Raw genomic sequence first — 27,868 nt, 5'->3', positions numbered from 1 at the left:
GTGTCTAAGGGCCACTCTCGGTGTAACCACGCCCCGTCAGCTGTTTCCTCAACTTCAGCGAAGCACACGGGAAAACTTTTCTTCGCCTCTGACCAGAGTCACGGTGAACCGATGGTAGACACCGCCGCGTTTCGTTTTGGGACTTAATTTCCTCACCGCGATAACCCAGCAACGAGTGGTGTCAGCATGTCCTTGGCGGATCAGCAGTGGTGTCCCACAAGCGTCCAGGTGACGGTCCTCCAAGCCAGAGGCCTCAGGACAAAGGGGAAAAGCGGCACTAACGATGCGTACGCGGTCATGCAAGTGGGCAAGGACAAGTACCAGACCTCGGTGGTGGAGAAGAGCGTGGCTCCGGTGTGGAAGGAGGAGGCCGCTTTCGACCTGCCGCCGCCACCACATCAGGGTGGGGGAGGAGGAGGAGGAGGAGAGCGGGGCACGCTGCATGTCCACGTCCTGCACCGGGCCCTGGTGGGTCCAGACAAGCAGCTGGGAAAGGCTGTCATCAACCTGCTGCAGCTCAGTGAGGACAAAACCCGCGACAAGACCGAGTAAGTGCACGCAGAAGGGAGTTCAAGGGTCGTGGCCTGAACAGAAATATGGGGAGCTTGTGAATTACAAAACGCAGAGGGCAAGACTGTCCATCACAAGTTCCCAGAGCACAGACATGTCTTGCAAGAGATAGTCAGTTTATTATCATAGAAGACTTAGAAAACCAAATAAAATTCACATTTAAGAAGCTGGAAACGGTTCATTTCAACAAGACAGTTGCAGCTAAAGTTCAATTAATCAATTAACCAATTTGTAGATTTTAAGCTTTTACCAAGCAAACAACATTAACTGTAATTTAAAGGGGGCATCATTGAGCTTGTCCCCTGGAGTGGTTAAAAAAACTAATCATCCTCCTGAAGTTTCTTTGTTCAGTCCGGTGACTCTTGCTCTGCAGCTGACCTGACCTCCCTGATGAAAGATTTATATTTAAAAAAAAAAAAATTGCTGGTTTTTCCCTTTTAAAATAACCCACGTGATCATTGTATTTTGAAGAAATCTCAGCGTCTCCACACTAGCTACATATGTCTTGACAGAAGGTTTGTTTTTTCCTCCGTGCTATAGCTACAAGACTGTGTTTTCATGCACATGCAATACGTCAGTATGGGGCAAGTGTCACTCTTTACTTTTAGCTGCATGTAAATCATGGGAGGTGAAAAACAGACTAAGTTTGATTTTCACCTGCACCACAGGGGAACAACTCCTGGTTGACAGATCTGTCAGTCATGTGAGGCTCTGTGGTATTGCAGGACAAAACTCCCTAAGCCCTATTAAATCCCTAATAATTACAAACCATGTTTTTGTTTTTTGCTTTTGTTTGTTTTAACACAAAATATTAAATTGCATCTGAGATAACCGTGGATTAGGGTTGCCATATGAAATAGTTTTGCTTAATTTATGCATTTTCAAACATTCTTTGGAAGCGAGTATGGTTTCCCTCTGTGATATTGTCACCTTTTTCCTACTGAGGTGAGATATGTGAGTGCATACACACACACGGCCATGCATCACTACTCAGATCCGCTCTGGTAGGTTTGACTTATGAGTGTTGCCCACTCGCTCCACTGCAGCTCAAGGGATTTGCTCCCTCGGCTGCAGCCTTCAAGGATGCCAATCAGCATTACTTACTCATGCAAATGAAGAGATTCAAAAGATTCAATCTTTCATTGTCTGAACTTGACAACGACAGGAAGATACAGCAGAGAAGACTCGAACCTCATTTCACTGTGCCCGGTGAAGCACATTTTCGTAAGGATGCCAAGATGAAAAAACATCAAGCATTCACATTTGAAATCTCATTACGCACATGAGCAAAGGCGGTGAAATAATTCAATGAAGTAATGATTGCTTTTATTGTGCAAAAAGAATCACACCCATCTCTCCTGCGTTTGTGACAGTAATCACGTTTTACAGGCCTTGCTGGTGCCATTGTATTGTCTCAGTAATACCGACTGTACAGTACCTGCTCCTTCAAGCAGAAAATATGCTCTTTGTGTGGTCGCAGAAAATGTTTAATATTTTATTATTAGTCATCCTTTTAAAAATTTAAAATGCAAGATTAATCATCCCGTCGCAGTTAGACGTCTGTAGTTCAGTAAGAATGGAAAACATTTGTTGCGCTAAGCTGTTTCTGCGTATTTCAGTCCCCCGCCGCGTGACTGGTATTATACAAACGCAGACTGCAGACCAGCCTGTTTGTCTAAATGCACAAACAAACACACAGACACACACTTCCTTCTCATACCGCCTTTGCAGTGGTTTGGGTCTGTCTTCTCTGTTTGATGTCTTGGAACGTTGCTTGAATTATAATATATTCCATGCCAAGGTTAGATTTGATATTGAGATTCATTTCTGTTTTCTTCATCATAAAACCATATAGATTTGCTGTCTGTTCATATTATGCCAAACCTTTCATGAAACAGGGCAAACAGTGAACCCTCTAAAAAGATTTTTTTTTTTTTTTCGTGACCGTGAAAGTGAAAAAATCCACAGTTAAATTAGATTTGACAGCATGAAATGAGCTGTGATTTAAATGCCACGTCACAAATCTTTTTGTGCTGTTCGGCCTTCTTCTTGGCTTTGGCTAGTGTCCAGCTGTCTTCATCATACCTGAAAGAAGCATGCTGAGCTGAACCGCAACTGGCTTCATGCTGTATGTTTAAGGGTGCATGGTTTTGGGTTTCACATTTGCCCTTTTTGGCAGCATGTCATTCAAAAATCAGATATCGATTTCCCTTCAGCACTGCTGAATGTTGACACATGCATAGAGTTTAATAGGAATTTCTTACACGGAAAATATATTTTTTTGGTAAATCAGCAAACATGCTTTACCTGGAGTAAATGGTCTGCTTGGTCTCTGTTGGTCTTTTTGTGAGCTTGGTGAATGTACCTTGCCTCTGAGGTTTAAACCCAGCTTTAGCCTCACATTCCTGACTGTTTTATCAAGGAAAAACAAACTGAGGTGATGGCACCAGGGACGGTCTAGCATGGCCAGTTTTACCAAAGAAAACCCATGTGGTTCTACTGGCTCCCAACAGACAAAGAGTGTTGCATGTTCCACGCACAGCCAGTACAACAGCTCCAGTTTAAGGTGCATAGTGTTTTCAAATTCTGCAAAGCAATAATTCAAGTAATAATAATAATACTAATACTAATAATAATAATAATTAAAGTTTTGGCACAACTCTCTTTGGACACATGATGCTTTTACAAGAAAGCACTACTTTTTTTACTCAGCAGTCCTAGATCTTAGTAGATATTTTTATAAATGCATTTTTTAAAATGTTAGGTCTGCATTAGTACTTTTGTTTGATGTGCTTGATAAGTATTGAATCAGTAGTTTAATGTTTGTATGTTTTTGTGTTTTCATGTTGATCACCGACCATTATTTTTTTCCCCTCAGTTTTCCCAGTTGTCACGGAATTCACAATGTTAAAATTTCAATTTTTCTGAGCACTTACAGGACTTTTTACCTATGTTGGCTTAAAAGTCGTTTTAAGTAAAATGAATTAGTTAAAATGTAACTGTTTTGGGTCAAATTTTACAGGCATGGGACAGAAAAGTTATATCTGGTAAGAAAAAAAAAAATGTAAGCAGCAAACACATTGATATAAGCCAGTCGTGTAAAAAAAGTTTAAATTCAATGTGTAGTTGTCATAGGCCCTTTTCCTAGCAGACATTTGAACTTTTCATAGTAGGAAAGACAGGTGTTAATAAACACATAAACAACAGCTGTGTTCTATTCAAGATGTCAGAACAGTTGGATAATGAGCCAGCATGATCAATACCAGGACCCTGAAACTGAAGCAACTGATTTGAATTCAGCCGTTGGGACTTTTTATTATAGACACCTGTACTTTTCCTAGTGAGGCATGTCAAATTGTCTTCACATGTCTGTGAAAAGGCCTAATTTCTAACTTCAACAGTGATAAGATGAATGACATATACTACTCCATATTCTGGTGCCTCTTCTATTGCCATAATCTGCTGGCCAGCTCTAAGAGCGCCCGTGCCGCAAAGAGCAGATACAGAAAAACAGTTGTGAAAGAACTTTAGCCCCTTTAGTAACATTATAGTGAAACGATATTTAGGCACCTTCAGTAAGGAAAGTCTGGATTACAGCTTCCATCCAGCATAGTTTGTGCTCTAGCATGTATTGTGATTGAGTTTGGTTTAAAATAGCACAATGGTCAACCAGTGGTCTGTGACACCCATGGGAATGTGAATTTCTTTTCAGTTTCACTCTGGTCCAGGCCTTCATACTGGCTCCTCTGGCTCATGGATATGGACTGATACGATAAGCCCTTGACAGTTTTGGTCCTTTGGACATTATTACTGTCGAGTTGTTTTACTCACTCAGCTCTTCTCCAACTCATGCAGCTGGGTTCTGTGATAAGAAAGGCTTGAGCCACTCTTATCAGCAGTTCAGGCTTCACAAGGAAGTTGTTTGTGTGTGTGTGTGTGTGCGCGTGTGTGCATTGTGTATAAAGTAGAATAAATGTACAAAATGTTGAGTCATGCATTATCCTCTTCTGGTTTTGTCTGTACAGCAGAGCCGCACACTTTCTACTATTCATAGGGCTGTGTGATAACTGAGTTTAGGGGCATCATCACCATCCAGACATTAAATGAAAGCCTCTTTTAATTCTTCCCCTCGCACACTGCTTACTACCCCTACCAGCTAACGGCCAAACACTTTTGCAACTTCCTTTCTGATTAAACTGATGCAGCTAACTTCTTCTCTTTTTTACATGTGGATGGATTTGTGTCAGAGGCTTCAGTAGGCATCAGTGAAGTACAGATGAAAGTACAGATCAAAGGTTAGCGTTGTTGATTAAACCTATACTACAATATACTATTAGGGCTATTACCATTCCATATTAATGCCATACTAATGCTATTACTATACTAACACTAATACTATACCATACTATACTTTGCTAATGCCAATACTGTAGTCTACTAATACTAATACTATACTATACTAACACTAGTACTAAAGCAAATACTATATATGCTATACTATATTATACTATACTATACTACACTAATAATGATATTGTATTAGAATTACACTATTATATACTATAGGGCTGGGTTGAATGGTTCAATTCATCATCAAAATAGATTAATGATATTTTCTGTAATTGATATATATCATAATGTGCCAAATGTTTACAAAATCACAATGAAAATAATCACACTGGGGATACCAGGCACCTCATGCGCATAAAACAAAAACTTTAATAACTAACTCTGTAAGTTATTAATTTCAGATTTAGCAGACTGCTTGAATATAGAAAAAAAAAAGAAATTGGTGGAGTGATACATCGTAAGATGATATTATCACGATATGATTCTTCTAAAGTTGAGAAAGAAGCAGTGACTAATGTTTAGCCCTTAGATACTAAACTATTCTGCATACCATCAGCTATCCTTTCTCTAAAATACTATTTGTATTATTAGGCTACATTGGGATTGAGGGGAATTGTAAAACAGTTCTACTTTGACAGTGAAACTATTCAAAAGGATGCTGTAATACCACAGAAGGATTGGATTTTTGCTACATATAAAAATGTCACTGTGCATGGGAGTAAGAATGTAACTGCCGCAGAATACTGTCGACATTTGCCTGATAAATAAGTGAATTATGTACTATTTATATATCAGTGTTCTGGTGATGGACATTCATCAGGCAAATCATGAAGAAGCCTCACAGTGGAATACGTTTAATGTCAAGGCCTGAAATTTGCAAATCACATCCCATTACTCATCAGCAATAGGAGGAGGGGAGGTGTGACAGCAGTCTCACTAGCTTCACAAATTCCGGGAAAAGGCGTTTCCCTGCTTAGTTTGTTTGTGCCACACATCTGAAGCTTTCCTGCCAGGAGAGGAGGAGGGTGAATCTCAACAACATATCTGATTCAGGACCACTGAGAGGAACACACTGTATTCAGCTGGGTCTATATTATATTCAGTATCAGTAGCATCTCAGGCTGAGGTGTTTATGTAAACTGTGGAAAAGAAAAAATACGGTTTACGGCACACAGACACACACATATGCAAAACACGATGATATATTTACTTTTCACATTTTTCTGTTTTTTTTTTTCAAACCTTGTTTTTGGGCCGAATCTATTCATTGTGAGGGTTACTTTTGTGCTTCACATTATAAGAAAGATGATAAGCCACAGCCATGACATGGAAATATGTTCTTTGCACAGACACGGGCACACACAACCCCTCACTCATTTCCTCAGGAATTCGGATTTCAGTTGGAGTTGTTTGTTCAGTGGTGAGCTGACCTCAGATTTCTGCCTGATAGGCACTTTTTATGCTGACTGCTCCTTCTTGTTGTTCCGTTATATTATTCTGCTCATTCTGAGACCCTTCCGTCAGTAGTGGACCATGACACAGGTGCAGGAGCAGTGCAAAGTTGACAACAGTCTGGTCTCAGACAACGTCTCACCGAGTCTCTTTGGGCTTTTTCTATATTTTATTACAAAAACTTTGATTGTAAGTTGCTAGTTTGAGGTTGTAACCAGTGTTTATGTTGGGTTGACTGTCATTTGGTAATTTATAGTCTATGTAAATCTACGTATGGTTGTTTCTCTAAAGTAACAGATCAAGGACATGTGACCCTGCTAGGACGTTTGTTGGCATCAATTCTAGCTCTGTGGCACCCACCTGCAATTTATTTAAAAAGGTGATGATGAGGTTAACAGCAGATTGGTTCCCAGTGAACCTGAAAAATGTAATTTTTTTTTTTTTTTTTTAAAGATCAAAACTCCCTTCTTCAGGGGGGGCAACCTGGTCTGTTGACTGTTTGCTGGATTGAAGGTTTAGGAACATATTGATGCACGTAGTCAAGGGCATAGTGGGTCACAAGCTATCATGAGCCTGCTAAGTATAAATCTATGCAACAAGTCAGGGTGGAAAACTAAGTTTACTGCAGTGGGCATCTGGAGTATGTAACAGAATCCTGATGTAGGCCTTTTTATTAAGATTTTAATCTTGAGAGTCATGAGAGGAAAAGGGAACAACTCTCGTAATGGCTGTCAAATATTGACACAAAAATTCTAAGTACACACAGTACAAGCATTCATAAATTCTCCACATTAGAGACAGTACAGTAATGTTATGGGAAAAAAAACAAAAAAACTTTCCTTTATGGTCAGTTTGCTGGTTGCGCTTAGATCATCAGACTTTCCAAAAACAACCATGTCGCCGCTGAGTCACTTTCTATTTGCTGCGAGTTTGATCATAGTTTCGACAAAGAAACTGAGGAGGACTGAACATTAACATACTGTACATGAATCTTTTTTTAGTTTTGATGATTCCTTTAACCATTCAGTATATTACATTGTGGTAAGTAATAGTTTGTGTGGGGAACTTTGCTCCATTAACGTAACTCTTTCCTCTTTGACACACTGTTATTACAGATATTGTGTGAAGTGTTAGATCTTAAAAGTACAGTTTGAATGTAAACACAGAGCAGAGAGGGTTTTTTTTTTTTTTTTTAATGTTCATGCATGAACACTGGACCTGGTAGGACCAGGAAATTCTTAGTTCTGTATTGTTATTTATTGGCTTTTAATGGAATCATATCATTATAATAATATCATACTGTTTTCTTTTGCAAAAATCTGTCATCAAATTAGTAATTCCAAGAAAATTATCATTAAAAACTAACAAAATTAGACACTGAAATGTTTATTTTTCACACATGGAAGAGTTTTGTCTGAAATAATGCATAACAGTGAACTACAGTTCATTACACTGAACATCAATTTAATTATTTTCATTTTCAAATACAGTACATTTGCTTTACACTGTGATCTATAATGTATAGGGATATCTGATGAAATATTCTTACTGAATTTGTGGTATTGATTTCAACCATATAGCCCAGCCCCAGATGAAGATACTGAATAAATAATGGTTGCTTGTCTGTTAGTTTCATATCTGGAAGATCTTATTACACTGTATAACCACTTTTAGACATCCTTTTTTTTTCTTTATTCCCCAATGACCCCTAAAGGAGATATATGGACATAGATAAACATTGAAAAATGAATAAAAGAAATAGAAATAAACTAAGTGGAGAGTGACAGTGGCAAAAAAAAAGATTATACTTTTTAGAGAAATGGTGTATGAAATGACAATCTAAAAACAATGTGAAAGGGGTTGCTCGTAATGTTGGACATAGAGAATTAGCACCTGGATCTGCAGGTCCCCTCTGCTTTACGCAGCTTTTATAGCGAGTTTCAGCTCATTGTTGAACTGTTCAGATGCAACTTTACAGTTTTGGTTCGCTGTCACCACTCCTTTCACATCATGTTTGGCTGCAGCAGGCAGCAGTTTTCAGTGAAAAAGCCCCAAAACAAAAGCCCTCCAGGTGGTCAGAAACACAAATCCAAATGAATGATTATGATGCTCCATAACTGCTGGAAGTGTGAATAAGCAACTGTTTACTAACTCGTTTGCCCTACCAACTTAAAGGGTAATATCAATGTTGTGTTCACAACTTGTTTCCACTGCCCCCAAGTGGCCAAAAAATCAGTTATTTGCCTAAGAATGTTTTTAACGTTAGAGAGCCAACACAGAAACAAGAAGGTAATGACATCCAGAGTACTATCTAGAATTTGTTTTTTTTCTAAATGCTTAATGTTTGAAATAATGCTTGTGCAATTAATCAGACATTTATGTATTTTTTTAACATGTCTTTGGAAAAATATCATTCTAATAGCATGCCTCTCTTTAACAGATGGTTTAAGCTACTGGACAAGACTGGCAAGGCAGACAAAGACAGAGGAGAGGTGCTTCTGGACATCCAGTTCACGAGGAACAACATGACTGCCAGCATGTTTGATCTCTCTGCTGCCGGAAAATCCCGGTCTCGCCTGGGCAAGTTCAAGGACAAAGTTCGTGGCAAGAAAAAGGAATCAGATACTGTGTCTAGTGTGGTGCCATCCTTCACTCAGGTGCTGACTGACAGCGAGGAGGAGGCAAATGGGGATGGGGAGGTAGCTGTGGGGAAGGATGAGAAGAAGAAGAAACACAAAATGAAGTCTTTATTTACTCCCAAGTCCAACCTCCAGAGGAACATGTCTCAGTCCATGTCTGTTCTGCCTGCAAAGAACTCCTCACTAAGCGGAAGTCAGTCCTCTGGTCTGAATGTGGATTCCTCTGAGGGTCAGTAGCAACAATTTTTAATTCACTCAATAACCATTACTCCTTTTTATTTACTCTTGTCTTCTTTGTAATTAAATGCATGTAAATTTTGCAATGTCCTTCCAGGTAAAAAGAAGTTCAAGTTCATGATACATAAACGCTCAGGCAGCTCAGACAACAAAGATTCCTCCTCTGGCCACCAAAAACATGGCGCTGTAGAACAGAGTAACTTGTGCATCAATGGCAGTCACGTATACTTTGAAGAGCCGCAGCCTCGGACATCTCGCATCGGATCAAACTTCAGTGTGGCCAGTTCAGGCCATGGTTCCATGGAAGATGTCCCTGAAAGCTCCCCACCATCTGCTGATTCACTTAGGGTTGTGAGGCAATATTCACCCTGGACAGAGGAGGAGGAGGAGGAGACAGCTGCAGTAGAAAATATAACAGAGCACGTGGATGAACTTAAAAGGGAGGAAGAGGAAAGAATTAGGATGGAGGAGGAGAGGAGGAGAAGAGAAAAAGAAGAGGAGAGGGTGAGGGGGGAAGAAGAAGCGCTTGAGAGGTTGGCTGAGGAGAAGAGGAGACAAGAGGAAGAAGAAAGAAAAAGGATTGAAGAAGAGAAAGTTAGAAGGGAGGAAGAGGAGAGGATTCAGAGGGAGCAAGAGAGGAAGAGACGAGAGGAAGAGGAGAGGGTTAAGAGAGAAGACGACGAACGTGAAAGATTAGTAGAGGAAAAGAGGAGAGTGGAAGAAGAAGAAAGAAGGAGAATTGAAGAGGAAGAAAAAAGGCAAAGACAGAGAGAGGAGAAGATTAGGATAGAGGAGGAAAGGGCTCAGGAAGAGAGGAGAAGACAAGAGGAAGAGGAGAGGGTTAGGAGACGAGAAGAAGAGCGTAAATTAGCAGAGGAAAAGAGGAGACTGGAAGAAGAAAGAAGAAGAATGGAAGAAGAGAAAGTCAGAAAGGAGGAAGAGGAGAGGATTCAGAGGGAGGAAGAGAGGAAGAGACGAGAGGAAGAGGAGAGGGTTAAGAGAGAAGACGAAGAACGTGAAAGATTAGTAGAGGAAAAGAGGAGAGTGGAGGAAGAAAGAAGGAGAATTGAAGAGGAAGAAAAAAGGCAAAGACAGGAAGAGGAGAAGATTAGGATAGAGGAGGAAAGGGCTCAGGAAGAGAGGAGAAGACAAGAGGAAGAGGAGAGGGTTAGGAGACGAGAAGAAGAGCTTAAATTAGCAGAGGAAAAGAGGAGACTGGAAGAAGAAAGAAGAAGAATGGAAGAAGAGAAAGTCAGAAAGGAGGAGGAGGAGAGGATACAGAGGGAGGAAGAGAGGGCTGAAGAAGAGAGAATGAGAAACCAGAAAGAAGAGCGTGAGAAAAAGAGGAGACTAGAGGAACAAGAAAGGAAGCAACAGGAGGAAGAGGAAAGGATTAGGAAAGAGGAAGAGAGGAGACAAGAGGAAGAGGAGAGGGCTAACAAGGAAAAGGAAGAATATGAGAGACTGGTAGAAGGAAAGAGGAAGCTGGAGGAACAAGAGAGAAGACAGAAAGAGGAAGAGGAGAGAATTAGAAAGGAGGAGCAGGAAAGGATTAGGATTGAGGAGGAGAAGAGGAGGAGACAGGAGGAAGAAGAGGAAAAGGAAGAAATGGAAAGATTAGTGGAGGAAAAGAGGAGACTAGAGGAACAAGAAAAGAGGAGGATTGAGGAAGAAGAGAAGATTAGGAGGGTGGAGAAACCTGAAAGGGAGAGGGAAGAGGAGGAGGCCAGGAAGCTGGAGAACCAAAGCTTAACAACAGATGCAGAAGAACGGAAGAAAAGAGAAAATAAAACACAAGATGGACACAAACCTGCCTGGCAGAAATCTAAAGTAACCATGGAGAGCCCTGCAGAGGTCACCTCCAGGGAGCCGTTTGATGAAAACCTCTCAAATAATTGCTTTGAGGAGATTCCCAACCCACCTGCTGGACCTGACAGCAACACAGCCAAAGTGTCAAATGTCCAACAAGGGTTAGTTCAAGCCATTTTACACTACGTAGATACAAACATTATGATCCATACGGTGTGTTTAATTCCATAACAATATAGGAAACATTAGAATGTGAGGCCATGCATAATTATGCTTTGAGCTAAATGCTAACATCAGCATGCTAGCATGCGCACAATGACAAAGCTAATATGCTGATGTTTTGCAGGTAAAATGTTTACCGTGTTCACCATCGTGTAGCATGTTAGCATGCCAACATTTGCTAATTAGCACTAAACAAAAGGTACAGCTGACGCTGAAGGGATGTCATTAGTTTTGCAGGTGTTTGGGCAGAATCCAAAGTGTTTGAAATGTTGACCTGATGATGGTGCTCGGAGAAAAGTTAAGGGTTCGCCAAAGTTATCACAAATCATTCTGAGGGGAATGTAAATGTCTGTACTAAATTTTTGGCAATCCATCGGATGGTTGTTGAGATATGTCAGTCTGAACCAAATTGGTGGACTGACTCACAGACTGACATTGCCATCCATAAAGCCACAAGCGTGTTTTTTTTTTTTGTTTTGTTTTTTTTTAGTCACAAGTGTGGCTGTTTTCATCTCACTGATGGACCTGTAATGCCATTCACACTGGTCTACCCCTCGCTTTGTGTTCATTCTGAAAATTAGACATGGAAATATCACATACTTGAAGCCTTGGTTGAATACAACTGTGGAAAACAGTGAAGGTTGTGATTGTTGTTGGATGTTAAACTAGATGTTGTTATCAGTATCATTATCAGTCACACAGCAGGATGAGGAACACACTGACAAAAGAGGCGGTGAAACTAAATTTGAATGCCTGATGAAAATGATATGAAGTCAAAGTCATTTACCTGCACAGAAAGTGTGATCTGAATGTTCAGTTGTTACTGTATCTCCTGTTTTACAGTCAGCGATGCCACGGCAACAGACGCATTCATACGCAACCTAAAGCTGACACCATCATGAAAATTGCATAGCTCTGTGTTTGTTCGCCTGTATTAGTGGGTATGAGCCTGCAGACACACACTATAAGTGTGTGTTGGCAAGGATATGTTTCATTTGTCATTGAGATTGGGAACTCATTACATAGTCCTACCTCATTATATTGGGTGTCAAATGAACAGAGAGTGAAACTTTTTGGAAATTTGTGGTAATTACTGAGTTTGACATTGGTGGATGGTAATTTCACTGAAATCTGGGTAAGTTTTGCCTGGCATATTAAAATCTTTTTTTTATTTCTTAGATACATTTTGTCATATTACATTGCTTTTGCACTGCCTTGTCAAATCAGGATATCTGGTTTCTCTTCTGTGATGTGGTATTTTTTTGTTTGTTCTCATAAATTGCAACACAAGGGGTTTTACACTAGAATTTAATAACTTTAATCTTTTTTTTTTTTCAACATCCTAGATGACTTGTTTTAGATGATTATCCAAGGCCAGTGAAGCACTTCTTATATCTGGCTCCCCTATGGGACTCTTTTTAATTTGACATTTAAATATGCTGAAACGTCATTTAGTCTTTGTCTCTTTTTCAGATCTCAATCTGCTGTGTCATTGGTGGGAAGCAAGACTATTTCCACTGATAAAAAGGACCTGATTAATGCTCAATGGGAGAAGCGACAAGCTCCTCAGCCTCCAAGAAGGAATCATGCTGAGAGTCAAAGGGAGCAGGATGTATCTACACAACATCTGGTACAAATTAACACGCAGAGTAATGACAAAGACGTCAAAACTGCCAGTGTTCTCCCTCAGCGCTCGGTGCAAATGATCGCTCCTCTGAGTCAGTCTCCCACAGGTACAAAGAACACCGAGAGCTTGATGCAAAGTAGTACCACAAAAGGAACAGCAATTGGAGGCAAACACAGTAAACGTCCTGCACCCTCTAGACCTCGTTCTGTGGAAGAGGAGCCATCACCTGAGCCGAAAACAGCCTCGTCCTCTGGTGGCAGCATTTCCCAGGGAGGTGGCTCAGAGACAAAACAGGCCCCTGTTGTTTATGGCTTAAATCCATTTGAAGACGATGAAGATGAGTTCACAGCCCAAGATGATACAACAGCCTCTGGTATTACTGGTTCAATACACTGTCCTCCAGTTGCTGATAAAGATGCTGCCTCTCAAGCAAAAGTCAAATCCTCAAAGATCGCCCGGGCTCCTCCACCTCCTGCAAAGAGAGCTGCCACATCAAGCACTTCAATCCACCAAAACACTGCCGGAGGCCGTGTTACGGATGATACAGGTGTGGCTGTACCTGATAACGATGCAAACCTAGCATTTGACCCACAACCTGAGGCCACAATCTCTGTGCCTGTCCAGGAGACTTCACTAAAAGAGCCCCAACCTGCGAGAGCACAGGGCACTGGAGAGGAGGCAGCTGTGAAGAAGGAAGTGCCTCCTACAACTTCACGCAGGTGAGACAGTTCAGTTCCTCAACTCATCCATCGCATCGTAAATAATAGATCACACATCAACAACTGCTGATATCATGCTGTAATGTCTCTCATAAAAAGAAAAAGATCCATCGTGCTGCACATTTGTAATGTAGAGTCTTCTGTGGTTCATCCTCATTTATCTTTAATCCTTTATACTCATTCATCATTCATCTTTGCTTGTATTATTAATTTTGTTGTATCTGATGAGGTTGGTGTGGATGAATTAGCTTGCAGCATTAATACAGACCGTAATCTGCTGGCTAGTGACTGCTAAATAGGTTATTCTTTGTGAGATGTATCATTTTCTATAAGATCAAACAGGTTTATTACAAAGTCATACTTGCGCATCAGTACTTCATTTCCTTTCACTCCCATCCAGCCAGTGCCTATATATTTGTCTTTTCTTTGTCATTGAAGGCTTCAACCTGTAAAACCCCTTAATCCACTGGAACAGCAGTCTCTCTCCATTGATCAAGGGGAAATATATAACAAATCCACAGGAATCCTTAATGAAGTTCAGGAGAAAACAAAGGTATATTTTTTCCCCCCAAAACTTTTATGGTGCTTTAAAGATTTTCCATTGGCCTTATCAAAAGTAAGTAACAATGGAAAATTTCTCTGTTTATATGTAAATACTTGTTCATCTGGTTTATCAAATAGGATCATTATTTGAATCTCTCATTAAAGGTTTTGTGTCATATTTGTGTTTAAAACCCACACACATGTATTCTCCGTGTTCTGTATTCTCTCATAGGTAAATGACACTGGGCTGAAAGGGCCGTACTCCCAGCTGACTCATGAGGAGCTCATCTCACTGGTGCTGAAACAGGAGAAGCAGCTTTCTGAGAGAGAGAAAAAGATCGGAGAGCTGGAGCAGTACATTGACAACTTACTTGTACGCGTATTGGAAGAAAAACCAAGTATCCTGATGTCCATGAGCTCTCTGAAGAAGGCTGTCTAGGTAGATTCACAGCTCACACTTTATTCCTGCTGTACCCGATTCACGATGGTTCCACAACAGAAACTTCACTTTGAAATACTTGTGGATTATATTATGAAAGGTAACTGAAGTAAAAGTTTAGGTTTACAAGGTTTGAACAGTTTAGAGTCTAACTTCAACATATTGGCAAATGAATAATGATAAAGGCTGAAATATACTTTGTAAAAGAAATCTTGCAGAGGCTGTTTCAGTTTCAGCAAAGAGCCTCTCAGTTGGGGAATTATGTTAATGAGTACAAATATATTCTACATTTTTCTAAATATTTAGTAATATTTTTGACACTTTGCTACAGCATGTACATGTCTGACTTTGAAACAATCTCTTGTGTATTTGTAATGATTATTTTCATGTAAAGCATAACATTCTGTCTAGTAATAACTTTGATGAATGTCCAGTATTTCCTACGTGACTGACGTCTTACTATATTTCATGGCAAAACCAAAAGGCATACTGTATGTATTTCTAGAATCTATGAGCTTGCTGTTCACTGGTAATATATGCAGTATAAAGAAGAGCCTTCTTTAAGTGTTAATATGCCGAGTTATGTAGATAAAGTTTCCTGCTCTTGTACTGAATGTCAGAAGTTTACATGATTCTACTAACCCCCCTCAAAAAGCACTTTAATTAAGCTTACACTTTGACCACGATATACAATGAATTGCTTTTCTGTACTGAGGCTACTGCTTTGCGGTATTAAAAAATGCAAAATAAAATAAACCCTTGAATAAACTACTCAGTCTTTTTTTCTTTCTCTTTTCAAGGTTTCAAGGCTATTAATATTATTATTGATCTGACAGATCATGAAAGGTACATTTATTTTGCCATTTCCTGGTAAATAATGTCTACCACTCTTGGTTTTTGGAGACAATACTCTGGATGTCTGAGTCACCGGTGCAATTTAAGATTTTTTCCGAAGAATATTTTTTCACCCATCTGATCATTTTCCAACCCAAATCAACAGCAAAATTTTCTTGTTTGTTAACAGACCTTCTACCTAAATCCATTATCCATGGAGATTGTAGTATTTATAGTATATCAGTATTTACTCATTTAGAATGTAATCTACAAAATGTCTAGAACCGAGTTTTGTGGTTTGTAGTGTTGCAGTGAATGTTAATTGCTGATTTTGTAGTTACATAATCGGTCGGGACAGCTGGGGAAATTACGTTTTGTTAACAAGGATAGCAGCCTTTCTCTGGTGCGCACTACCGTCTGCCGTGCATCTCTGAAAACAGCAGCAAGTGGAACCCGCGTCGCCCCGAACTTTGTATCTGCCCGGATGCATTTTAGCCGCAGCCTCTGACGCCGGCGGCAGTAGCGTTCGTTGGACGTTCGGCGGACGTTCGGCGGCTGGCCACAGTTTTCGTGTGTCTAACCACTTATTTGGACCGTGGTCCAGACTGATTTCACACCTGTTCTATTTGGTTAAGTTGAACTAGTCGACTGTCCGCCGGCCGCGCGCTGCGGAGGTTTATTTATTTTGAAAATGTCTCTCCCGGGTTTGAGCTGCCCGGGCTGCGGCTCCGCCAACATCGTAGACGACGATCTGTACGCTCAGTCGCAGCTGGTGTGCGCGGACTGCGGCACCGTGGTGTGCGAGGGGGCGCTGGCCGATGAACCAGTCGGAGGTTCAGGTATGAACAGTGACGATACGGAGGCCGGCCCGGTTACAACTCCCGGAGAGATGACAGTTTATTAGGAACACCAGGCTAAAGCTAATACAATCTGATACAACTGTCCTGCAATAAATCCCCCCACATGAAGGTTATACTGTTCAGTTTAAGAGAACTTGATTCGACTGTATGATCATTTCGGAGGATTTAGTTTTTGGTGCTGCTGTTAAATCGTATTGCTTCATACAGACATGTGTTTTTTATTATTTTCTCCACATTTATATCAATGAGGGCTGGCTAAATAACAAACACCTCTCTGATTAATTCATTACAGTAAAACAGGGCCACATACACCATGTCAATTTTGACAATGGGCCAATCTAGAAGACAGGTAGGACCCGAGGTCCTTATTATTTGAGTTTACATATCGTACTATATTGCATATTCCAAACACTTGTGCAATGAATCAGATTCCCACAAAGCAGCCGACACAGGGTGAAGACCTCAAGTCGTCTGAGGTGGTTTGTAATCCAGCCCTGGGTCAAAAGGAAACTTCAGAATGGGATAGCACCAGGTTGTCTACTGCTCCACAATAACAATGATACAGAATGTGCTGTATGTCTAAAGTGAATGGGATGAGCATTGATAGTTGAAGCTCAAATTAACTGCTGTACAGCGACAAATTTCAGAAGACAGACTGTAGTGTAGTCACACTTTGTTTTTTCGTGTCTGCAGTGCTTGGTGTGCACAGTGTTAACAGGCGTTCTTAGACATGGTTTAGGCTTGTCTGTTGTGTCTTGGAGTGAAGGGGCTGAGTGGGAATAACATTATGAAACAGTGTGGAGTAAGAATTATTTTCATAACAGATTCATCCGCCGACTATTTTCTCAATTAATCGCTTGGTCCATAAAACATCAGAAAACAGTGAAAAGTGTTTGTCACAATATGTTAGTGGACAAAGTAACATATTTAAATCTCTTGTTTTATCCAACCATCAGTCAGAAATCCAAATTTATTCAATTTACTATGATTCTCATGTTTGAGAATTTGGAAACATCAATTGTTTGGTATTTTTTTGTTTAAATGACACTGATAATACTGAAGAACTCACTGTAGTCTGTTCCCCACACAAGATTGTACAGAAAAATGTGCAAAAAGTGTTGATGTATCGATAAGTGGCATGGCAATAGGTGTGTTAGAATCTTTGCTAAACCTCTGTCACTTCCATTTGATCACATTATGTCTTCGCTTTGACTCTTTGCTTTTTTTTTACAGATGTCAGCTACAGCCGAACGACAGCTGTGTCCAAAAGGCCGTGTATAAATCTGATAAAAGGTGAGATCTTCTCTCTAACATGACTTTTGCTTGTTAGAGATATTATTACATAGAAAATCCTCTATGTAGTTGAAACCGCTGCGCTTACAGGCTCATGCTCATGTACCTTTGATTATATATCTCTACAGGTCTGCAGCGTGTGAAAGCTATATGTCGGACTCTCAGGGTCCACGGGGAAATCGAGGAACTCTCGCAGACCTATTACAACCAGGCCTATCAGCATGAAGCTTTCATCAAAGTGAGCCTCCAGAAGAAAGAGGTTCTCGCTGGTTGCTGTGTGCTTGTAAGCTGCAGACTGCTCAACTGGCCCATTACCATGGGAACCGTCAGCTGCCTGCTGGATGCTGACTCAATAGCGGTGGGATCGATTTATCAAGAAATGGTCAAGATTCTCAACATCAAGGCTCCGATTATTAACGTCACCGATGTAATGGAGGCCCACTGTCAGGAGTAAGTGGTCTGAGTGTTTCTCTGGATTCAACAACAATATAAAATGGCTAAACAGGCAATTCAAACAGACTTATAGTATTTCTTAAATAAATAACAGATAATGCCAGGCTGTCCAAACATCAGAATCCATTCTCATTTTCTCTGTTACACAGATGAATAACAGTTTATATAGAAGAGTGACTGGTAGTTAAACCAATGTTACAGCCTGTTGTAGATTTTTTTTATGACTTGGGCCTTCAATAAATTGTCCTTGGTTATTCTAAACAGGGTTATTTAGCTTTAGGGGTTATTGCACATTTTCATTAATGGACAGGAATGGTTCTTATTTGTTTAGTTTTGTATAATATACATTTTGGTATAACATCAATTTTATTTTTTTGATCTTTGTAGATCTTTCTGAAATAAATGTTGAAATCTTTCTGGCCTGACTGGGCTTTGGGGAGGCTGCTTTTGTGTCTGAGTTGAACCAATCAAATTTCAAAATGCCAGTCATACCCGCGGGATTAATTTAAAGTTAACGCTCAATCTGGAGAGCTACCAGAGAACCAGCAGTGCTGTAAATAATACCTAGGAAGTGCTTTGATTTCACATTCTTAGACAAAGTCATTCATGCTCTGGTCAGCCTTTTATCTAAAACATACTGAGATTTTTTTTTTCTTTCTGTCAGGTACAAAATTAGCTCTCTTCCTGAAGAATTGGCTGAGAACTCCAAGGACTTGACCAAACGTGCCGTGGCTCTGGTGGAGCTGGCAGCAGATTCCTGGATTGTGACTGGTCGTAAGCCCATCCCCATCATGATGGCGGCGATCTATTTGGCTTGGCAGTCCTTGAAACCCACCAAGCACCGGCTCAAATTCTCTCTGGACAAATTCTGTCAGGTTGCCAAAGTGAATAAGCACAAGCCTGCTTTGAAGAGAATAACTGAGATAAAGGAGGTGCTGTGTAAGCTGGGTAAGGAGATTCCCTGGATCAGGGAAGCGGTGACTCCAGATAATGTTGTTCGGCAGGTCGAGGATATTCTGCAGCACAGATATGCCCTGCTAAGGAGGGCTCTGAGAACCCACGAGGATGCTCTGCTGGTGAAGTGTCAGGCCAGCTGTGAGGACTCTCTAACTGAGGAGGCTGAGGAGAGCCTGAGTTCATCCTCTGTGGAACAACGTCAACCGAATGCTAAAAGCGCCAAGCAACCAGAAGATAGAGATGATAATCCATGCACAGTGTCTGAGCCACACAGTGACACTCAGGAAAGCCAAGATCCAGCCCCAAACTGGGGGAAGAGAGTGCTGTTTGCTCCCCCGTGTGTCACTCTTGCTAAGAAAAGGAGAGTGGAGCAGCCAGAGCTCAAGGATGTAACTGGTGATGAGGAAATCTCTGACAGTGAAATTGACTCATACATCCGCACTCCTCGGGAAGCTAGAGACTTTGCTCTGATGCAGAAGTTGTTGTCCATGTCTGAAAGTGAGAAATCATAACCAGTTACGTTTGGAGACCAATGTTTACCTCTTTTACTTTATTTGTTACACGAGAGATACAGGAATATCTGTTCAAGCTTTTGTGTTTGGACTATTCCAGTTGGGTTGCAGAACTTTTCATTTTGATAAGACTTGGTTGATTATAAGATGTTGCCCCAACCTGTTTTATGTAGTCTTATCCAGTCGAAGTAACAGATTGCATTTGTATCTGTAGTTTGCCGCTTATACTTGGTTCACTTTCAAATAAAGCTGTGTTGAAGTGGTTAAATAAATCTAATTTTTGGATATATCACATGAAGCGCTATCAAGGAAAACTGACTTAAAAAACGTTTTTCTCTCAAAGGAAATATCAGAATAAAGGAATTAGCCTGCAAACCATCTAGATGACGTATGAAAGTACTTGCTATGGTTTTGCACAATTATTACAACATTTTGACATGCCACATAAGGAAAAGCACAGGCCTAAATCATAAAATGAATGATAGTGGAATTCCATTTAGCTGCTTTAGTTTCACGGTGCTGATATTAAGCATGCTGGCAAATTGTCACACTGTCATGGCTTACTTGGACACTTGAACAGCGTCTTTTATTAATGTCGGTTAGTTCCCCCTGTGCCTCTCCTACTCTGACAAAGTCAAAACGTCTGCTGGGAAAAAGGCCTGTTATGCCAAGTCTCAAATATAAGCCTTCATTGTGTTGATTGATTGTCTACTTATTAATGAGTACTTCCACTCCACCTTAAAAAAGTTTGCATGGTATTACTTCTCCATTATTAGTTCACTGAAAATGTTAGCATGTCATTCAGAATATAAGGTGTTATTGATTACACTATTAGAATGCATCTTTTCAGAGTGAAAAACCTTACATTGCCATGGTTCATGATACAGTTGCATAACTTTGGAGTGTTAGATTCACATCGGCCCTTGGGTTTTATTAAGTTTAATATTTTATTTTGTGTCTGCAAGCACCGAGCTATTTTAGAATACTGTATGATGTAGGATACTAGATCATGATTTAATATTACCACGTGCAGTGTACAAGTCAGTTTAATGTATTTCTAGAACACAGGATATTATACACAGTGGACCCAGCATTCGGGTCCAAAGTAAAACACTGAAAGAGACATGAGGTTTTGGAGTGTTGCATTAACTTTTTGATCAGAAATTCAAATGTAATGAACAGAAACAGAATTGTGTTAAATTGGTCGTATTTCATAGGATGTGTAACTATAGAATAAATGGTATTCAGCTACAGGAAGTGTATGTCGTTGGCAAGCGCCAAATAAGCTGACATGATAAAGGACATCAATAAATTCTCACATTGTTTCAATGTCCTAAACAGGCCTAGTTGATATGCAGAAAACACTTCTGTCCTCACCGTTATTTAATTAGTAAATTCAGCTGTGCAAGTGCACTCTGACCAAGTTGGTTGTGATTTCATTCCATCTCCTGCCATCAGGCAGTTAAATTGATCTGAGGCAGAGAGGTCATTTGGTCTCTGTATTTTATTCACAATTTTCCACAGTTTGTGAAACCACAGACTAGACATCAAAGTATACTTTTTTTGTATGTAACATCACAAACCATAGAAATAATTTATTAACAATTCTGTAGTAATTTTAAATACACCACATACAGTGTATTCAGAAAGTTTTCAGACCACTTTCTTCAGATTTTGTTATAATGCAGCCTTATGCTAAAAATGTTAAAATTCATTTTTCCCTCATCAATCTACACTCAGTACCTCATAACAACAAAGCGAAAAAAGAATTTTTGAAATTTTGCGAATTTAATTTAATTTAATTTTTAAAGAAAAGACTGAAATATCACATTGAAATAAATATTCAGACCCTTTGCTATGACACTTGAGATTCAGCTCCCATTTCTCTTGTTCATCTTCATACACCTTTACTCCACCTGTGGTCAATTCAATTGACTGGACATGTTTGGTAAGGCACACACCTGTCTATATAAGGTCTCATAGCTGACAATGTATATCGGAGCAAAAACCCAGCCATGAGGTCGAAGGAACCTCCTGCAGAGCTCAGAGTCAGGATTGTGTCAAGGCACAGATCTGGGGAAGGCTACCAAAAAAAATTTCTGCTGTATTGAAGGTTCCCAAGAGCACAGTGGCCTCCATGATTCTTCAATGGAAGAAGCTTGGAACAACCACAACTCTTCCTAGAGCTGGTCACCCTGGTCAAACTGAGCAGTCGTGTAAGAGAGGTGACCAAGAACCCGATGGCCACTCTGGCTGAGATCCAGAGATCCTGTGTGGAAATTTGATAAACTTCCAGAAAGACAACCATCACTGCAGCACTCCACTGATCTGGGCTTTATGGTAGAGGTGCCAGACGGAAGCGTCTCTTCAGTGAAAGGCACATGAAAGCCGCTTGGAGTTTGAAGAAAAGCACCTAAAGGACTCTGAGACTGTGAGAAACAAGATTCTCGGGTCTGATGAAACCAAGATTGAACTGATTGGCCTCAGTTCATGTCTGGAGGAAACCAGGCAGCACTCATCACCTGCCCAGTACCATCCCATGGTGGTGGCAGCATCATGCTGTGGGGGTTTTTCAGCAGCGGGGACTGGGAGACTGGTCAGGGTTGAGGAGAAGCTGAACAGAGCAAAGTACAGAGATATCATTAATGAAAACCTGGTCTAGAGAGCTCAGGACCTCAGACTGGGCCAAATGTGTACCTTCCAACAGGACAATGACCCTAAGCACACAGCTAAAACAATGCAGGAGTGGCTTAGGGACAACTCTGTGAATGTCCGTGAGTGGCCCAGCCAGAGCCCAAACTTGAACCCAATCGGACATCTCTGGAGAGACCTGTAAATGGCTGGATCTTGAGAGGATCTGCAGAGAAGAATGGCAGAAAATCCCCATAATCCAGGTGTAAAGCTTGTTGCATCATTCCCAAGAAGACTCGCTGGCTGTAATCGCTGCCAAAGGTGCTTAAACAATGTACTCAGTAAAGGGTCTGAATACTTATGTCAATGTGGTATTTCATTTTTTCTTTTTTAATAAATGAGCGTAAATTTCTAAAATTCTGTGTTTACTTTGTCATTTTGAGGTATTGAGTGTAGATTGATGAGGGGGAAAATGAATATAAATTATTTTAATTGCAACAGAACAAAATGTGAACAAAAGTGAAGGTGTCTGAATGCTTTCTGATGCACTGCATGTACCCAAAGCCATTCAGTCCCTGAGTAACCTATGATGGGAAAAAAGAAAATATAACGGCATAGGTTTAATCATTTTAGTGACAGTAGCACTTCAAACCTGTTGAATTTGTTGAGTTATCACTGCCACCCCATACCCCCTCCCACCCCCACCCACAGGAGGAAGGAGACAAATATACATACAGAGAATACAGAACAGAGAACACATAACCAACCACCACACTACAATAGTTTCATTTTTTTTTACAGCAATGTTTTTACAGCCATTGTACAATGCTCTCAGAAATAATTTGACAAATTATACAGTCAGATGCATATTCGTCAACCACAGGCTTTGAGAAAATTAAAGCCCAGGGGAGCAAGTTCATAAATTTAATTTGTTCCACAGGCTCCGAGGAGGAGCGTCACACAAGGATTAGATCTGACATCAGCACCCGGGTGAAAACAACCACATCTGCAGTGACCATTTCTAAACACAATCTGAACTGATGGTCTCATCTGCTCTTCATAACCAGTAAAGCTACACTTTGTTCATTTTGCAAAACCCTCGTTTAGCTTTTTCTAGGTCATTTTAGATTTTTATCCACATAAATTTATTAAAAGAAAGCTGCAACCCTTAAGATTTCATCTCTTCTGTATCACAGGGTAATTATCTCATTCTTACAAATCTTATAAAGGAAGTTTTCATCATTCCATACAGGTTAGATGTACAGTATATATACAATATATTACTTCGAATATTTAAAAGAAATTTTAGACATTTCAAGCATTTACCTCACCATAGTTTTCTCTCGCAGTTTGGTATATTTCATCAATAACCAAAGACAGGGAAATTTGTGGTAAAAATGTATCTTTTAGCCTCTTGGCCCTTGCTCCAAGGTGTTGGTCAGTCCATCTGCTCATCCAACACTTAAGATATCTTGACAACTGCTGGCCTGGTTGCCTTGAAGTTCGGTGTATTTATTCATTATTTCCAGAGGGTGATTCCAAAGACAGAATATACCTTTCTAGACCCTTTTTTCCCCCTCTGATTTTAGTGACCCCCTGGCCTATCATCCAACACCTCCGTCATGGAAAAGTTTCCTATAACCAATACTACGGTCCATAAAAAAGTATCTTAATAACTAATGGCCTGACTTCAATAAAATCTGCTGCTGATATTCATGGTCCCCAGATGTCATAATGGCACTAGCGGCTCACTGACCTTTCATCTACAGTGGTGACACCATTTCCACTTATACAGAAGAAATATCAAAGTCCAAGTGGAAGATTGTCATGAAATTTACTGGGCACAGTCATTATTCCCAGAGGATGTACCCTACCAGGTTGGACTCTGAATGCACCAACCTCAGGTCGAATTCTCAGCTTTTTACACAAGATCTATATTGCAATGATATTTGTGGACATTCATGGTCCACAGAGGATGAACACTACTGATTGCATCAGCCAATTGACCTCCTTTGATTGCTACCATGAGGGCTAAGATTTCTTCTTTGTCATTTTATTTTATTTATTTTATTTATTTATTATAGATTACCATCCAATTGACTGAACACCCTCACGCCTACCAGAAAACTGACCTCTCCTGAAGAGCCACCCCTGGCCAATAGATCATCTTTGTACACAACATGATAATGACTGGATTGCCAAGAACTGCTTCTGTGGTTATTACTAGTGGCCACAGGATGAACTCCATTAATTTGGTGCCACACCAAAGTTTTTAATCAGCACAGCAACTTACACTAAAATAACAACAAAGGATCCTCTTTGGCAGGTGATTACAAGACCACACTGGCAGCACAGTGGTTGGCAGGCACTCCAATGCGATGATTGCACTTGAACATCTTCCGTAACTCAGTGCGGAAGCGGTCATGTAGCCATGCATAGAGGAAGGGGTTACAGCAAGATGAGCTCATGGCACACAGGTGGCACAGCAGTTGTATAAGTAAAAAGTAGCGCTTGTTAATGAGGTGAATGTCTATGTCTCTCAGCACATTGAACACATGAATAGGAAGCCAGCACACTGCAAAGGCAGACACCAAAAGTGCAACCAAGCGAAAGATCTTTCTCTTACGGGCTCGTTGAGCACCTGCCTGGTCTTGTGTCCTGTGGCCTGGTGCAACACAGTTCCTCAGTTTGACAGTAATGCAGAGATAAGAGACAAAGACAGCTGACAATGGCAGGACATACGTGACCAGCAGAGTGCTGTATGCATAGGCCCGTCTCTCTTTCTCTTGTCCCAACCAGAACTCCTCACAGATGGTGAAGCCTTCCTCTTTAAACTCTACATGGTAGGTGTGGGTCACTGCTGGAGCTACCAGCCCACAGGACAGCAGCCAGATGCCAGTGAGGATAGAAGCACAAGTAGCCACAGAGGTGCGCTTCTTTAAGGGATGAACTGTTGCATAATATCTGCAACAAGAATGAAAAAGAAACAGTAATACTTTATAATAAGGGCACAAAACCAATGCTTAATTAATGTATGATTAATCGTGAGCTAATGGATGAATGAATGTATGATTTATCATAAATTCCTGCAGCATAAAAAGCTCAAGTCTATTAGCTTATGTGATTACTCAATGTATAAATATTAAATTAGTTAATTAGCCTTAAACCAGTTAATATACTGTACATAAATGTAACACAATGTGCTTTACAGTAAGAAAAACAAAAACAGTTACAAAGACAGAGCAGAAAATTGGATCCATACAATCCAAGAACAAAAAAAGGAAAAATCATTTAAATGCAGAATAAAACGACAGCAGACTAGTAATGATACAGTAGATTCTCTGTGAAAGCAAAGCCAAGGCAAGTTTTCAAGTGGTGCTTTAAATCCTCATTTGATCCTCAACTCTAGAGGGAGAGAAATCAATAGTTTTTAGTGCAAAACTGCAAAACGAATCTCTACTGTAGATGTTTGAATTTTTGGCACAGTGAGCGGCAGAGAGTCTATGGATCTCAGGGGTCTACCAGGGAACATGTGTCCTTGCAGAATATACCTGATTCTTTTTTCTGTGCACAAGTATGAAGCTGGATAATTGGATTTTGGTCTTGTCCCATCAGGTACATACGGCTGCAAGCCCAAACGCTTTTGCATTTCATCCCAGTTTATGAATTCACAAATGGATTTACAAGCTTGCCAAACCACAAATCTCATATTCAAGTTTCACTAATGCAGCTATATGCAATGTTAATTCATTTATGACTTAAATGTTAATCAAGGTTCTAATTTATTGATCCATAAGATGACCTAATGAAACGTGATCATTGATTAATATTAAGTTTATGTTAAGGAGTTTATTACATGATGTGTTAATACATGCACTGAATCATGATGAGTCATATTTTAGAGCATTTATTAAACATGAGTGGTGAACCTTAGATGAAGTGTTACTGTTAAAAGAAAGGAAGCACTCATTAAGCAATCTCCCCACACATCTTCCTAATTTTTCTAGATGAGTATAAATGATGATGGGTAATGATTGCATTTCCTAGTCGTATAATTTCTGTCTTGGCAAGTATACTCCACTCATACTTAGAACGTTGTAAAAACTGTGAAATGTGATTAAATTGAAAGGAGATTCACTTTATGTTATTTGGCCTCTTTAATCGGGGTGGTCTCCTGAGATTCAAATCTGTCTCCCAAGTGATTCTAGGCCAAATTGGCAGCAAAGACACTAAACTGTGAAGGGGATTAATAGGAGGGACATCGGAGAAAACAAAAATTTAAAAGGAGTTAAAAATTTCACTTGTGATCTGAGTGTCAAAATTCCTGCAGTGCAGAGAGATCCACCCACCTGTCCACAGCAATAGCAGTGAGTGTGAAGACTGAAACATAGACTGTGACAGGTTGGATGAGGAACACCAGATAGCACATTGAGCGGCCAAAAACCCAACCATGTGGGTTGAAGGCGTAGGCAAGAGTAAAGGGGACACAAGTCACACACATGAGCATGTCAGAAAAGGCCAAGTTTCCGATGAAGAAGTTGGTGACGTTGTGCATCTTGCGGGTTCGGCAGATGACATAGAGCAGCAGGTAATTCCCAAGGACACCCACCACCACCACAAGCACATAACTGGGGATGATGAGAGGCTTGAACTTTTGCAGCAGGGCCACATCTGCAAACTGGGAGCTGCGATTGGTGGAGTTGCTCTGCACCGCAACCTCAAAAATGTGCCCCTCTGTCTGTTCTTCTGACAGAGACGGCTGTGTGCTTCCAGCCAAGCCACTGTGATTACCCTCCATGGCAGCAGAGCTCAGTCTGTCAGTACCAGCACTGTTCAAAAATACAATAACACAGGTTTTTAGCTGTGACAACAGAACATTAACAAGTTTTCTAAAAGTCAAATGTCTATCAAATTAGTGCCAATTTTAAGCAAAATTGTAATGAAAACAGGTCACGGCAGTTACAAAATAGAAGACCATTACTGAATAACCAGGCTTTTACCAACACCAACACATTCTCGCAGTAAGAGGCAAAGAGCACATCTTTAAAAGGCTCATGATTATGAAAACATTTGAATGTGAATAGCTGAGATGAGCAGCATAATGTCTTGCATCCTCCACTGAAATGTGCAGTATTAAAATATCAAATCACAGGGTTGTGCCAGCATTTAGAGGTCACACTGTACTGTTTCAGCTTGATTACTTACCACCTGACTGTGATAAGCACTTTTCAGCATCAGCAGAATAATTCATCATGACTGAGATGCTTTATTTTGATGCATTTTATTAAACAGTAAAGATGTTTTGTTACTCGGTGGTCACCGTCACATGCAGTGGAGAGAGATTAACAGAGAAAATGGAAAGAAGGACAGCTGTAATAATATTCCCTTTGGCGTCAGATTTCTAAATATTAAATCTCTGGTGCAAAATCTATTCAAAGCATGGGTTGATTTTCAACCCAGCTTGCTAATGCAATGTCTGGAGAGAATGACAGGAGAATGAGCAGGAGAATGACTGCTGTTAAACTATATGTTGTCTCGGCTGTGATTGAGTTGAAGGCATGACGACACTCTCCCATGATAGTCAAATTCCTGAAGTGCCATACTTTTGTGCAATGATAAAGAATAAATAAATCAAGTAAAGATCATGTGAAACAAAAGATTTGCTGGTTATTGTTGGTAGGATACTGCTTTTTCATTAAACCAATGTGTGAGCATATTTCT

At 40.3% G+C, this 27,868-nt stretch overlaps 3 protein-coding genes across 3 annotated transcripts; 2 read left to right on the top strand and 1 right to left on the bottom strand.

Moving 5' to 3' along the window:
* Positions 1-23: 23 nt before the first annotated feature.
* rab11fip1b (RAB11 family interacting protein 1 (class I) b) lies at positions 24-15,378 on the top strand. The gene is made up of 6 exons (XM_040157101.1): positions 24-548; positions 8,813-9,240; positions 9,346-11,218; positions 12,753-13,625; positions 14,064-14,178; positions 14,401-15,378. Exons 1-6 carry the CDS (start codon positions 187-189, stop codon positions 14,605-14,607), a joined length of 3,858 nt encoding a protein of 1,285 aa, XP_040013035.1. The 5' UTR covers positions 24-186; the 3' UTR covers positions 14,608-15,378.
* A 479-nt stretch (positions 15,379-15,857) lies between these two features.
* brf2 (BRF2 RNA polymerase III transcription initiation factor subunit) lies at positions 15,858-20,751 on the top strand. The gene is made up of 4 exons (XM_040156601.1): positions 15,858-16,280; positions 17,535-17,594; positions 17,723-18,044; positions 18,712-20,751. The coding sequence occupies exons 1-4, from the start codon at positions 16,133-16,135 to the stop codon at positions 19,514-19,516; spliced, it is 1,335 nt and encodes a 444-aa protein (XP_040012535.1). The 5' UTR covers positions 15,858-16,132; the 3' UTR covers positions 19,517-20,751.
* Positions 20,752-24,477: 3,726 nt separating this feature from the next.
* On the bottom strand, positions 24,478-26,945 carry prlhr2b (prolactin releasing hormone receptor 2b). Its single transcript, XM_040157997.1, has 2 exons — positions 26,497-26,945; positions 24,478-25,111 (listed from the first exon to the last, which is right to left on the bottom strand). The coding sequence occupies exons 1-2, from the start codon at positions 26,943-26,945 to the stop codon at positions 24,478-24,480; spliced, it is 1,083 nt and encodes a 360-aa protein (XP_040013931.1).
* Positions 26,946-27,868: the final 923 nt, after the last annotated feature.

This window comes from Xiphias gladius, chromosome 20, assembly GCF_016859285.1.
Source record: "Xiphias gladius isolate SHS-SW01 ecotype Sanya breed wild chromosome 20, ASM1685928v1, whole genome shotgun sequence".
In the NCBI taxonomy this organism is placed as follows: Eukaryota; Metazoa; Chordata; class Actinopteri; order Istiophoriformes; family Xiphiidae; genus Xiphias; species Xiphias gladius.
The sequence above is the reverse complement of the archived record's forward strand: the minus strand, read 5'-3'. Positions and strand labels throughout refer to the sequence as shown.